At 42.0% G+C, this 14216-nt stretch overlaps 1 protein-coding gene across 2 annotated transcripts; it reads right to left on the bottom strand.

The window, feature by feature from the left end:
- Positions 1–207: 207 nt before the first annotated feature.
- TNNI1 (troponin I1, slow skeletal type) lies at positions 208–13427 on the bottom strand. Of its 2 annotated transcripts, XM_089514323.1 has the most exons (6): positions 13387–13427; positions 11267–11398; positions 9706–9795; positions 5485–5661; positions 4359–4469; positions 213–859 (listed from the first exon to the last, which is right to left on the bottom strand). In XM_089514323.1, the coding sequence occupies exons 2-5, from the start codon at positions 11390–11392 to the stop codon at positions 4362–4364; spliced, it is 501 nt and encodes a 166-aa protein (XP_089370449.1). In that variant the 5' UTR covers positions 11393–11398; positions 13387–13427; the 3' UTR covers positions 213–859; positions 4359–4361. The 2 variants fall into 2 exon arrangements, with proteins under 2 accessions (XP_089370450.1, XP_089370449.1); XM_089514324.1 differs by lacking the exon at positions 9706–9795 and having other exon boundaries at positions 208–859.
- Between the last annotated feature and the right edge of the window lie 789 nt (positions 13428–14216).

Genomic DNA, 14216 nt, shown 5'->3' with positions numbered 1-14216 from the left:
TTCCTGAGAAATGTCACTTTTAGCATTAAGCTATCATGCTGCAGAGATAAGGCTGAAGCCAAAAGAAAAATAACTTGAAATCAAATTAATATAGTAACAAGGAGAACTAAAATATCAAAATAATGAAGGCGCAGATATGATTCATGGATTTCCCATAAAACCTTATGATATCACAAGCAACAAGACAGTCCACGCATCATGGTATATACATTGTACAACATTTAAGAGAATTGGAAAGAAATACAGGTTCTGTGCATTTGTTTTTGATGCTGCTGAGTTTTGTTTTTTGTTTTTTAATGAACAAAGAGATACAGTGACTGCATCTCCCAAACTGTACATAGAAGAACTGGTGCAGAGAGTGCAGAAGGACTTTCTGGATGAGAAGAGAAGGCCACCAAAGCTTCCATAAGAAGATCCTCAATTCCGTTCAACCAATAGAATATAAAGGTCACAACTACTTTACTATATGGCAAAGGAAGTGGCAGGATATTCATCTATGTTAAAGTATCCTCTTTCTCCTGACACTTTTAACAGGTTTGTCATCAAAACTACTATGCCCTCAGTACCACTGAAATGGCCTTGTTGGGGAATGGGGGTGCTGTATTACAAGATAGTTGCATTGTTCACTGAATGGGTTTATGCTATCAAGAGACTGGGTGTTTCCACTTCTTATTTAATGGGCTCTTGAAGGGCTGCAGAATCATAGCTACCCTTTAACAATGCACATAAATATGGCAACTCTACAGCTAATGCATGGAGATGTGTGGGAAAAGGGAGCAATCACCAAAAGGGAGCAAAAGAAAGGGAAGAAATGCACACAGGCACTGTGAGAGAGTTTCTCCATCTTTCCTTGCAGGACCTGAAATAAAGAGTCAAAGAAACAAAGGAAAAGTATGGTTAAATTGGAACTGTTCTGATGGAAGGGCCCTGCAATGATAAAACAGACAATTCCATGCTTGATATGAGCAGAAACCCAGCATTGTGAGACGGATATGTAGCACATAATTTTATCTCTATAGGTACAACTCCCAGTGCTACTGTCCCCCAGAGTCTCTACTCTATTAAGCAATGCAGCCTCTATAAGATGTGCATTTCTATGGCATTTATCAGATGAGGTTTCTGCAGCACAGATCTGGGGCTTCTGCAGATTGGGCCATTCGCATTGACATGATAAGGAGAATGTATTTTCATACCTGGTTGCTCTTCTGTTGCCCTTCCGAACTGAGAAGGAATCGAATTGAAGGAAGTCACATGATGCGGATTCAGGGAAAGCGGAGTGAGTGCAAATTGTAGTTCCACACCGGTGCATACCATGGGGGGGATTCAATGATTCGAATTGGGACCTTTGCACATGCTCAGTGGGGCCCTGAAGGCATCCTGAACCTTTGCACTTCTGGGGCTAAGAAGGGAGCCAGGCTCCACTTTTATGCGAATGCTAGCCTCACCTGAATGACAGCTGTCCCTTTTTTCTTCCTCTCTTCTAGTTTCCCTTCCCTGGCAGCCATATTCAAAGGGTCTTCCGTGTCACAGCCCCGAGCCAATTCATCCACATCTATATCTATCTATATCTATCCCAGTGGTCCCCAAACTGTGCCCTTTAAAGGATCCTGGACTTCAGCTCCCAGAAGCCTCAGCCATGTTGGCCAATAGCCTGGGATTCTGGGAGCTGAAGTCCAAAAGCCCTTAAAGAGCTATATCTATATCTATATATTATCTACAACCATCCTCCTGTCATTCAGTTGCCTTCTCTTAGGTTGCATCCACACTGGGGAGATAATCCAGTTTAACTCCAGTTTAACTATCCTGGCTCAGTGCTATGGAATTCTGGGAACTGTAGTGTCCAGAGACATTGAGCCTTCTCTGCCAGAGAGCTCTGGTGTATATGTGTATATAGATGTGTGTGTGTGTGTGTGTGTATGTATGAGTGTGTGTGTGTGTGTGTATATATACATATATATATGTGTGTGTGTGTGTGTGTATATATGAGTCTATGTATGTTTGTGTATGTCTGTGTGTGTGTGTGAGATAGATGTTGAGATTGACAGGAGGATGGATGTAGATGTGCATGAAATTGACACTGAGCCTTCTCTGCCAAAGAGCTCTGGTGTATATGTGTGTGTGTACATATATATATATGAGTGTGTGTGTGTGTATGTGTGTCTGTCTGTCTGTATGTATGTATAAGTGTGTGTATATATGTGTGAGTGTGTGTGTGTGTATATATATATGAGTGTGTGTGTGTGTATGTATATGTCTGTGTGTGAGAGACAGATGTTGAGATTGACAGGAGGATGGATGTAGATGTGCATGAAATTGACACTGAGCCTTCTCCGCCAGAGAGCTCTGGTGTATATGTGTCGGTATGTATGTATGAGTGTGTGTGTGTGTGTGTGTGTATGCACATATATGTGTGTGTGTACATATGAGAGTGTGTGTGTGTGTGTGTGTGTGTGTGTGTGTGTGTGTGTGTGAGATAGATGTTGAGATTGACAGGAGGATGGATGTAGATGTGCATGAAATTGACATTGAGCCTTCTCTGCCAGAGAGCTCTGGTGCCTCGGCCAACTAGTAACCTAAATTATTATTATTATTATTATTATTATTATTATTATTATTATTATCATCATCATTTTAAAATAATACATTATTATTATTTTAAAAATAAAGTATTACTATTATGGGAGTTGGAGTTTGTTGTGGGGTCCTTGACTCGAGGCTATGGAATTCTGGGAGTTCCATCTCTCCCTCCATCCTCATGTTTCATTTCCTTCACATCTATTTTGCAAACATTAGTATACATCCTTTGGATAGATGTACATGAGGATGAAATGGATGGGGCTCTGACACAGGATCCCTTTGAATTTGGCTGCCAGGGATATGTGTGTGTGTGAGAGAGAGAGGCAGAGAGGGAGAAAGCACTGCTAGCCTGGCTGCTCTGCTGAAGTTGCATCAGGGAAGAGGGGGGAAGCAGAGAGAGAGCTCCAATGGAGCCCCGGTTGCCCTGAAAGCAAAAAGAGCCACCGGAAGTAAATGGGGCACATTTCAGCAGGACATCATGGGAAATTTGCAACCTGGGGATCTTGCGATCGTGTTCAGGATTGGGATTCCACACCAGACCAATTTGCAATGAGTTCGAACTGAGCCTCAATGCGTATTGTGTCAATCCACTTATTTAGCAAACTCGCCAAATCGCCACAAAATGAGGAGTCAGTGAGGATTCAGTTCGCAAGTCCCGCTGAAGGATCTCACATTTAAAGCTACCAGGTGTGAAAATACATTCTCCTTATCATGTCAATGCAAATGGCCCAATCTGCAGAAGCCCCAGATCTGAGCTGCAGAAACCTCGTCTGATAAACGCCCATGTCTTTGGAAAGCAAGGGAATCAGTAGAGATGTGCCCCAATTATTTTGCTTGAGCTAGACATGCTGCAGAAGGATCCATAGAAACCTCTGAGGATCCTCTGGTAATCCTTGCAATGTTCATGTGGCAGGAGCTGCACTGCTTAAAAGATGGATTCTTGGGGGTTTGGGTCACTGTGTAGCTGGTAAAGAATTCTGACCAGAAAATGATGGAGTTACAATGACCAGAAAAAATATTGAGTTACAATGAAGTCTGACATACAGCACTGTAAAACCCCAGTGGGATTCCAACCAAAGTCAGTTACATAAGGAACATTGCTTAATAACAAAATAGTCAAGGGTTTTCTCAAAATAAAATAATCTAAGAAGGTAAATACAATAAAATAGGATAGGCTGTCATAGATGGAATGAGCAGATAAGGGAGTAAAGCTTAGAAAGTTACATTTAAGACAAATGGGTATACAGTACATTCAACTAACTACTGCAAGCATCAGTTAGAAAACATTACTCCATTGCGACTGAGGTCTCACAAACAAAATTGATATAGACTAGTAATTAAATAAGAGCCAGTGTGGCATAGCAGTTTGACAGCTGAACTATGACTCTGGAGACCAGAGTTCTATTCCACTTGGGCATGAAACCCACTGGGTGACCTTGAGCAAGTCACATGCTCTTAGACTCAGGGGAAGGCAATAGCAAACCTTCTCTGAACAAATCTTGCCAAGAAAACCCCATGATAGGTTCACCGTAGTGTTGCCATAGGTCAGAAACAACTTGAAGGCACACAACAATAACAACAGGAGCCTGGGAAATTATGTGGGCCTCTGGGGAACCTAAACAGCCCTTGTGCCTGGAAAATGGCGTCTGTTCTCACTTTACCTGCAGCCATCATCTGTAAACTAGTGTTCCCAGGGTTGCCATGGGTTGGGAATGATTTAAAGGCACACAACGCGAACACAGCGATTAAATATGTAGGAAGACATAAAGACACTGCAGTACCGTTCATTGCCCTGTTGGAGATTTGGCAGCATCAAACATCTTCTTCCTGCCCTCCATTCCTGACATGGCCTCCACATTCTTACGCCAGTCACCCACTTCTACAGGACGTTCCTGTGAGGGAAACCAGAAAGTTAAAGCATGCATTAGTATGCAATGCACAGCCAAAGGCATGCATTGTGTGATTCTATATGACCATTGTTCAAGCTCAGACTGTGCCCAGAATTCATGAATCTTGAAACTTGCTTTCATTCCATAGTTTCTAGTTCTTGTGGATGTGAAGATGAAATTGAAAATGGATGAATCTAACCTGGTGAAATTTTAGAAGCCACAAAAAAAAAAAAAAAAAAAAAAAAAAAAAAAAAAAAAAAAAGACCAGAGTTTGGAAAAGTTGCCTTTTTACACTCCCGCAATATCTCAGCAAACACAGCCAGTGTTTTTATTACAAAAGTTACTTTTCATACTGCAACTCCCATAATCTTCCAGCCATCAATGCTTATATTTGCCATGGGAGTTGCAGTCCCGAATGATTGAGAATAATTTCCAGTGGCCAGCTGTTGAAAAGTGTCTGTCTCTCGCATCCCATCGATCCTTTCTCCAACACTTGGAGAAATAAACTGTGCAAATTGACTTGATTTCCATATTATGAAATGTGCTCCATTCTCTTTTCTTTATTCACTATGAACCCTTGATTGTTGGGCTGGTGTAAAACTGCTGCTTGTGTGTGTTTCTAGCCCAGTAGCAACCTATCACAAGCATAATATCACATACAAGGCTGAAGTTCTGCGTTTCATTGCAAATGTCCTAAGATGTATTTACATAGATTCATATAGAAAGTCTTACCCAGGGTTTTGTCCTTATAAAAAATGTTTGACGTATCTCATTGATAACATAATATAAACCTACAATTTGTTGCATAATTACTCCTGATTTTCGTGTGATTTTGTTAAAAGGAAAAGAGAACAGGTAGACCATTATATGTGATCTGTCCTGTTTTGGATAGCAATTTTTTCAATATCAGAAATTAATAGAGAATAATTCACAATAAGGAAACAGCATTAATGGCTTCAAAAAGTAACATCAGACATGACTGAATGAAGGAGGTGTGTTGGGATTTCTAGCCACCAACCTTCTCTGTGTCCTCCTTCTTCACAGATTTGAGATTGGCTCTCAGGTCCATGGAAACTTTGTGCTTAGAACCCAGCAGTGCCCTTAGCATTGCATCTGCAGAGACACGTACACGCCGCAAGGGAGGACGCTTGAACTTTCCTCGGAGGTCCAGCACTTTCAGTTTCAGGTCTTTAATCTGCAAAGATGATAGAGGCCACATATGGTCATAATCCATTCAAAGCCTAGTGTCGGGAGGGTAGTAGCCTTGTTATTTTTACACAGGAAAAAGTTAGCCTCAGTCTGACCATTTTGCTCCACTAGAGGGAGGAATGTTTTGGAAATGCCCATTTGCTGAAAGATATTCTGAGCACAGGACATTCCTAGTAGCATCTGGCTCTTGCTGGAAGTGGAGAAAGGAAGAACAAGCACAACATACCTGAAGAGAACTGGATGCATAAAGGGGCCAGTGTGGGTGGAATCAAAGAGCTGGGGCTACTTAGAAGTTCTCCCTTGCTTATCTAATAATGGAGAAGGACAAGAATGCCAGATGCAATGAGTGCCTGTTAAGAAAATAACAGAAATCCACTTCTTCTGTGAACATTTGGTATTTAAAAATATTAAACAATGAGCCCATACAAACAGGCCAAAATAAAGCTGCTTCAGATCACTTTGGAGGTATGCTGTTTAAATGATGCATGATAGGGTTGCCATAATTGTCCACTAAAACCTGGGACAAAATGTAGGACAAATCTAGACCAAACTGTAGGACAACTGCAGGACAAAACTCAGCCCAAAATGTAGGACATTTAAGGTCTTAAATGTCCTACATTTTGGGCTGAGTTTTGTCCTGCAGTTGTCCTACAGTTTGGTCTAGATTTTGTTCCACATTTTGTCCTGGGTTTTAGTGGACAATTCTGGCAATCCTACATCCTAAGAGGCCAGAAGCCATGCCAAAGCCATGCTCCAGTCCTGTCTGTATGGGCCCAATGTGACCGTTTTTAAAAGTGACTCACTAACTCTAATAATAATAATAATAATAATAATAGGATTTATTTATATACCGCCCAATCACTGGGAATCTGAGCGGTTTACAACAAAGGGGATAATAGATGGTTCCCTGCCCTCAGGCTTACAATCTAAAAGACACTGACACAAAAGGAGAAGGGAATGGTGAGGGAGGGAGGGGATCAGGTCCAGGTTCTCTCCCTCTGAGGCCTGGACCAAGGCAGATGGACCGGAGGGAGGGCTTGTCTTCTTCCAGGCAGACAGTTGGAGCTAGCCTGCCTCTCTCTCCCTCAAAATGGAGGATGAAGGGAGGGCTTGTCTTCTTCCAGGCAGACAGTTGGAGCTAGCTTGCCTCTCTCTCCCGCAAGATGGTGGGTGAAGGAAGGGCTTGAAATGATTAGCCATCATTTTGACCAGGAAAAGGATGATCTGAAGTGTCTGGAGAGATCCAGGGCTCCAAAAATGAGATGGCTCCAAGGCCTCACCTTGCCCACCCTGTTTTAGGGTGATTTTGTCCACACACCAAAAGAACCGAAAGTCACTTCAAGGTTTCTCAGAAACCCTGGGATTTTCTCCAACTTGTTTAGGAGCTTATTGCTTGGGCAAATAAGATGGCTTACCTCTTCTGGTTTCAATTCTGGATCCGGGATACCCCCAGATGTTAACATACCTAAATCACCACTGATCTAGCCAGGATGCCCCTGCCCGGATGCATCCTGGATCGAAGCCTCGCTGAGCCAGCACTTTTTTGAAGTCGAGGAGTTTCCAACTTCAAAAATTGGCTAGCTGAGTGAGGCTTCAACCTCGGATGCATCCGGGCGGCAGCATCCTGGCTAGATTGGTGGCGATTTAGGTATGATAACATCTGGGGGCATCCTGGATCCAGAACTGAAGCTGGAAGAGGAAAGCTGGTTTATTTGCCCCAAGCAATAAGCTTCCTAGGGGCCATTCAGACTACAGAAAAAAACGGGTTTGAAAGTGATTCTTGCACATGAAGTTCATATTGGATCCAAATCCATCACAATCCATGTTGGGGCTTGCACAAGGAAATGCCCCTTACCCCGGGGTATCCAGATTCGGGCTAAAATCCGTCTTTTCTCAAAAGACTCGGGTTGCGCCAAATTTGAACTTGCCCTCAATCATGATTGGGGCAAATTAGGGAGGGATTAGGGTCAGGGGGTGGGCAGAGGTCAGAACATTCCCTCCCATCATCCGAGGGGAGGGGGGAGGAGGAGGAGGAGGAAAGAGCTGAAAAAAGGGGAATCTGGATGCAAAGGGTGACAGGAGGAAAGGGGGAAATCAGGGGTGACTTTTTGAGCTGCAGAGGGCTGTCAGAGAGAGGTGGGGGGTGGAGAAAGTGATGAAGCAGGAGGAGGAGGAGGAGAAAGGGGCTGTGGGAGGAAGGGAGCCATGGAGGGAATCCTAAAACGGAGCAGGAGGAGGATGAGGATGAAGGAGCCGGGGGAAAGGGTCAATGGGCATCCCTGAGGAAGGAGAGGGTCTGAAGGAAGGAGGAGGAGGAGGAGGAGGATTTCCAGGGGGGATTGGGTTGTGGGGCTACACTGGGGCATGTAGGGAAATCAGGCTGCTTGTTCTACTTTCATTCCCTCTTGCTCCTGGATTATTGTCAGAGGGAGGGGGGGGGTTGGAGAAAGCTGAAAGGGAGGTGAGGGTCGGAAGGAAGGAGGATTGCCCAGGGAAGTAGGGCTGTGGGTCCAAGCTGGGGCATGTAGGGAAATCAGCCTCTTTTGACAATTTATGCGCATTATTTTTTGGGTGCTTGCTTGTTCTACTTTCCTGTTGCTCCTGGATTATTCTTATTCTTATTATTTGTGTTATATGAGGATGCTACAGGAATGCCTGCGCTGCATTTCCATTTTATTCCCAATTGATTCCATGGGTCTACTTTAGTTGGACAGGTCACACTCTCTCAGCCTCAGTGGAAGGCAATGGCAAAGCTCCTCTAGCAGGAGAAAAAGGATCAGGTCAGGTCAGGTCAAAGGCAGGGCACGAACGGAGCTCACATCAGGCACCCCCCCCCTTTTCATATTTTTTAAAAATTATTTTTGACCAAATATGCGCATGGTTTTTTTTTCTTGAGGCAGATAGAGCAGGGCTAGCAGCTTGTGCACTTTCCCTTTTCTCTGCTCGCTTCCAGCAAAGGGGAAATGTTGTGAATGCAAATGTTACAATCCTACAATGCGAATGTTACATTTTTTGCTCTTGTCAATTAGACAATGATACATGCTTTTGCTACTGAATTCAGAGGCAGCCCTGAATTGCTTTTAAAAGCAAAAAAAAAAAAAAAGGGGGGGGATGAATGAATGAATGGCAATTGCATCCTTTACTGGCATTTCTGAGGTGAGGAATTTATTATTATTATTATTATTATTTCATGTGTAAGAGGCATTCTGGGGGGCAAGGAGTGGGGGATGCATTAGCTTGCATGGAATTGAAAATGGGGACGGGGCAGATCTGACCCAAATGCCCACATATACACACAACACACAAAAAAGAGATTTTTAAAAAGTTGACACCAGGGTATTTTGTGCATGGCTCTTTTAAAAAAAGGAGGGGGGAGGACACTTCCGATGCCCCTGCAAAAACGTCACCATGACAATTGATTGACAGCAGGCATCTTCACAGCAGGCACAGAATGCATTCGATTTCAAATGCCCCTTTTTTTGTAGTGGGCACTTGCTAATGGAGCGATTCAGGGGAGGGGCATCTGAATCAGCCCAGTTCCTTCCAGCTTTTTGATGCCAGTCTGAATGGGGCCCTAGTTTGGAGCAAAGACAGGCTAAGAGCAAAAAAAAAAAAAAAAAAGGGGGGGGATCCTTCCCAGAAGAAGCCAAATAATATCTGGACTGCCAGCACCACCGTCAGGATGAGTACCACATTTTCACTAGTGTGGACAAGTCTTAGGAAGGGAATTCCAGAGCCTGAAATCATATACTGAGAAGACCCTCCTTATTCACATTTTCAAAGATACGCAGTTTTAGTTGTGTGATCTACATGAGTGTGATTTTGAAAGGAAGGTGGAAAATGTTTTATATCAATGACAGGAAAGTGAAAGATACATGCACTTTTTTTATATAATCTTGCACACTACAAACTTGATAAATTTGCTAAAGAATTTCAGTAAATGCACATTTTCCATCTAAAACAGCAGAGCAGTTAATACAAATTTACTGTTACTGAGATTTCAGCAGCCATCACTTTGCCTTCTTCTTACCTCCCGTGTGTTATGGTTACATTTTGCTTCAATGTCGTATCTTTCCTCATCCACAATGTCTACCTTCTCATGAAGCTCCCTGCAGAGATCCTAGACAATTAAAAGAGAAAACTGGATACTACGTATCTTCTTCAGACCTTTCTTTTTCCTTCTCTGGAGAAAACATGGAGGAACTATCTACTGATCAAACTGAGGTGAGTCAAAAATGTCTCCATAAGAAGTAATATTAATGCTCCCCATTACGTGCATTGGCAAAATGTTCTCATATCTTGAATTTTGTGATGTGTTTTCAGATTTCAAATCTTTATGTGACAGATGGATAAATAACCCATAGAACGATAACCTCTACATTTTACTTTAGCAATAGCCAACATTTATATTTTGAGGAGCCAGGGTGTACTTCTTGGAGTGTTGAAGTGTTTTACTGAAGTGTTTTATTGCCAAGCAATTTGACCATTCTCTGTGCAAAAGCATAACTTAGTGGCTGGGGACCAGGAGGAAATCAAAGTGGCAGTTACTCTTGGCTCCACAGTTTCCAAGGGATGTGAGGGACTCATCTATTCTTGTTTCTGGGGAGGAGGTAGATCAGCACTCAAGGAAGATTCACATCAGGATTTATATCGGGAATCAAAACATGGGGAGGATTTACATCAAGAACTATGGCAAAGTTGCCAGAAGTGCACAGGATAAATAATGCTGGCAGAGGGGAGGGACTGGAAGCATTGTTGGAGGTGCCAGGTTCATGGTGTTGGTCTCTGCCCTACTTAACCCATCTCTTAAGCAGTGCAGCTCCTGCCAATGTAGGTACATCCCCGCCTTCATAAGAGGTCATGCTCCATAATCAATAACATATGAATAACAATAAAGATTTTCATATGCACCTGTGGTGCACATGAATCCAGACAGAACTTTATAAACATGGGTAGCATTTACCTATTATGTACGGTCACACATAGAGTTGAAAAGAGAAAAGTAATATTTAATTATAGAAACACAGAATCATAGAGTTGGGGGGATCTCCAGCTAGGTAGCTACTCTGAATGTCTTCAAGAAAGAGGCTACACTGGACAGCTGTCCAGTGTAGCTTCTTCTTGAAGACATCCAGAGAAGGAGACCCCAGCACCTCTCTAAGCAATTGGTTCTATTGCCATATTATTAGCCTACTTGGATCCCATTTGGAGGAAAGACAGAATATATATTTTAAAAAACAAACATGTCAGTGCAGTGTTAAATCTACCTTGGGTTTTAATATGAACTTTAAAGAGATATTAATGTGCTGAACCTATTTTGCAGGTAAGGTTGGATAGCATTATGTTCCTAAAAACCAGTGTGGACTCACTGTTCCACTGATATGGATGCTGCCAGCCACCCTTATCTCTAAAGTGTAGTTTAGGTAAGAACCTCACAAATATGAATGATCAAACTTCTTGCCTTCCTCTTGAAGCAAAGGGGAAAAGTGCACTGGAGATCTGAATAAAACCACCTAATTTAACTCATTAGATTTCTGTAATGCTCAAAAGTCATGTAAATGTCCATACTCTTCCCCAAATCAAGTATCTACCTGAAGCTGGGCAAATGAAAGTCCACTGGTTCGCAAAGGCGTGATCCTCTCTGCCAAGTATCTCTCTTTCTCTCCTTGTTTGTCTACTTGCTCTTGTTCCCATTGTTCTTTGGCTTTAGCCAGCATCAAACTCTGAAACAAAGAGGCCAAAACATCAATAAACAGGCAAATTGTTAGCATTATTGCCTTGTCATCAGGGTCAGCTGGGGCTGTGCAGGTACAGTCCCAGTGCCTGGATACTATCATAAGGCAATATACAGTAAAATTCAATAAGAACTGTTGGTTCTTGGGTCTAATAATTTGGGCAAAGCACTTGCCCTGAATGGGATTACACTTCTTTTCAGAGGTAAAGATATGTAACTTGAGAGTATCCCACTTTGGGAGAAAGGAGGGATAGATAGATAGATAGATAGATAGATAGATAGATAGATAGATAGATAGATAGATACTCCTAGATCTCTTTCTATCACTGATGTCCCAGGCAGATTACATGGCTAGGATTGCCTGGGGCATATTTTGTCTGGTCTGCCAGCTACAGCCTTACTTGCTTGTGGATAACTTAGCTACAGTATTCCACCTACTAGTAATTTACCAGTCAGACTACAGCAATATATTATGCATGGAGCTGCCCTTGAATGTTACTCAGAAGCTTCAACTGCAAAATACAACAGGCAGACTGCTGATCACAGCATCATATAGCATCGTTGTTGTTGTTGTTGTTGTTGTTGTGTGCCTTCAAATCATTTCTGACTTATTGCATCCCTAACACAGGGGTTTCTGGAACTGGGAGTATGTGACTCACCCAAGGACACCCAGCAGGGTTTCCATGGCCAAGTGAGGAATCAAACCCTGATCTCCAGAGTCATAGGCCAATGCTCAAACCACTACACCATACTGTTTCTCATAGAAACCATCAAACCATAGAAACCATATTAAAGGAATTGCACTGCTAACAAAATTCAAGCAGCTGGTAATAATATTTAAAGCCCTAAATATCTTGGGAATGCAGTACTTGAAAGAATGCCTCTCCTTATATATGCCTGCACACAAATTTGGGTCTAAAAGAGGATCTCTCCTTTGTGTCCCACCAGTGGGGGCAAGATAATGTAGAAAGATATGGAGCCTTCACTATTATGCCACCTTGGTTCTGGAATGCCCTCCCCTCAGAGGCCTAATTGGCACCAACTCTGGCTCCCTTTTAGTGCCAAGTTAAAATATATATTTTTACTAAAACCTTTGAGGTCTAATTATTTTATTCAGTTTGTATATGTACATGGTTTTAACTGGTTTAACACATTGTAAACTATTACATATTTGAATCAGAAGAAGAGTAGGAATGGGAAGGGCAGCAATGAAAGAACTAGACAAGACCCTAAAGAGTAAAGATGTACAATTGAACACTAAAGCCAGAATTGTCCAAGTCATTGTATTCCTCATCACCATGTATAGGTGCAAGAACATGACAATGAAGAAAGCAGACAAGAAGAAAATCAATTCTCTCAAGATGTGGTGCCAGAAAAGAGTGCTGAGGATAACATGGGCAGCCAAAAACAAATGGAACCTTGAGAAGATAAAGAAATCTCTCTGGAAGCCAAGATGCTAAACTGAGGTGGGATACAGATCACACAAAAAGGATGGTCTCCTGGCACCCTGGTTTGCTGCGTGAAGGAGCCGCAGCAGACAAACTGCGTGGCTCCCTCGCGCAGCAAAAAGAACCCGCAAAAGGCGGGTTCTTTTTGTGGCGCGATTGTGATGCCACAGTGCATTTTAGCCTATAAATTATCTTTTACTGTTTAAATATTTCAGTTTTAAAACAAATATTCAACTCTATGCTACCTGGATATAGGGCATAGTACAAATATTTTAATAGCATAAATAAATACATAAATAAATAGTTTTGTCTGATATCTGAAGGGTTAATAGAAAGACCTTACAGGTTACTCCTACAACAAAGGAAGCAGAATTTTTTTATAAGTGCAGAATAAGAAGGTTTTTTGTACTGAGGAGCCTTTATGGCATCTCATTTAAACTATGTCAAATGACAATTGATTCATTCCCTCTATTTAACCAAATCTGAAATAAAATAATAATAAAGGAGCTGGAATTGCAGCATGACTCACCTTCAGAAGGAGTTTGCGTGAGGCTGTGATCTTGGATTTCCTCTGAGAAGGCAAAGATAGATAGATCAAAGAACACATTTTAGAAACAAATTTATTATCAATTGCATAACCATAATGAAAAGAGAAAAGAATCCAGGAGCTGTTCTTACCTCCCTGCAGAAATTCATTTGGAAGAAGGAATTAAAAAAAAATAGAAAAAATGAACAGCATGAAAATGCCAAATACAGTTCTGTATTCAAGAGACAGTAAAAGCAAAATTAAATTGATGCACTATCAGAGAGTGAATGCATTATACCCCATCTGTACTTCATATTGATCTTGTTCTATATGCAATCATTGTTCGTAATCTTCCTACTTGGCCCACTACAGAAACATACCATCCCAAAAGTACAGCAACCAGACACTAGTAGATAATGTGACCTCTAAACAAGGGTCTTTGACCCTTAAACTTTCCGTCCATCTTTTCTCTTGGTTAATTTGTCTGGTGGTTTGCTAGTGCTCAGCTACATATTCCATATACATAGTCCAGACTTCATGGGATAGCCTGGGTTTTTCTTTCTAGAAGATGATACTTCTCTGAATGCATTCTCTCCTTTGCTATCTGGTCTCAGGCTCTCTGCCCTTCACTTTCAACATCAGAGCACATTCTAGGTATCAGGATGTGCTTGTCATGGTGCTGTTTAGTGACCCACCTATATACTCAGTAGCTGCCAGCAGTGAGGAGTAGAAGCACTATGATTTATGATTATGTGAGCCATATACCATTGTAATTACCCACAATGCTGTGGGACACACTATCTCCATACATTCCATATATTAGCCTTTATTAA

The sequence above is a fragment of the Sceloporus occidentalis genome, unplaced genomic scaffold (genome assembly GCF_023333645.1).
Source record: "Sceloporus occidentalis isolate IW3139 unplaced genomic scaffold, rSceOcc1.0.p SCAF_3, whole genome shotgun sequence".
In the NCBI taxonomy this organism is placed as follows: domain Eukaryota; kingdom Metazoa; phylum Chordata; class Lepidosauria; order Squamata; family Phrynosomatidae; genus Sceloporus; species Sceloporus occidentalis.
Note: the sequence above shows the minus strand (reverse complement) of the source record. Positions and strands in the feature narration are given on the sequence as shown.

What these genes read in the sequence shown, in the direction of transcription:
- TNNI1 (XM_089514323.1), bottom strand. Translation starts at nt 11,392, where the DNA reads ATGCTGGCTAAAGCCAAAGAACAATGGGAACAAGAGCAAGTAGACAAA. An exon ending in TTTCATTTGCCCAGCTTCAG is followed by an intron (nt 9,796 to 11,266) that starts GTAGATACTTGA and finishes TTAATTGTCTAG; the next exon opens with GATCTCTGCAGGGAGCTTCA. An exon ending in GTAACCATAACACACGGGAG is followed by an intron (nt 5,662 to 9,705) that starts GTAAGAAGAAGG and finishes TCATCTTTGCAG; the next exon opens with ATTAAAGACCTGAAACTGAA.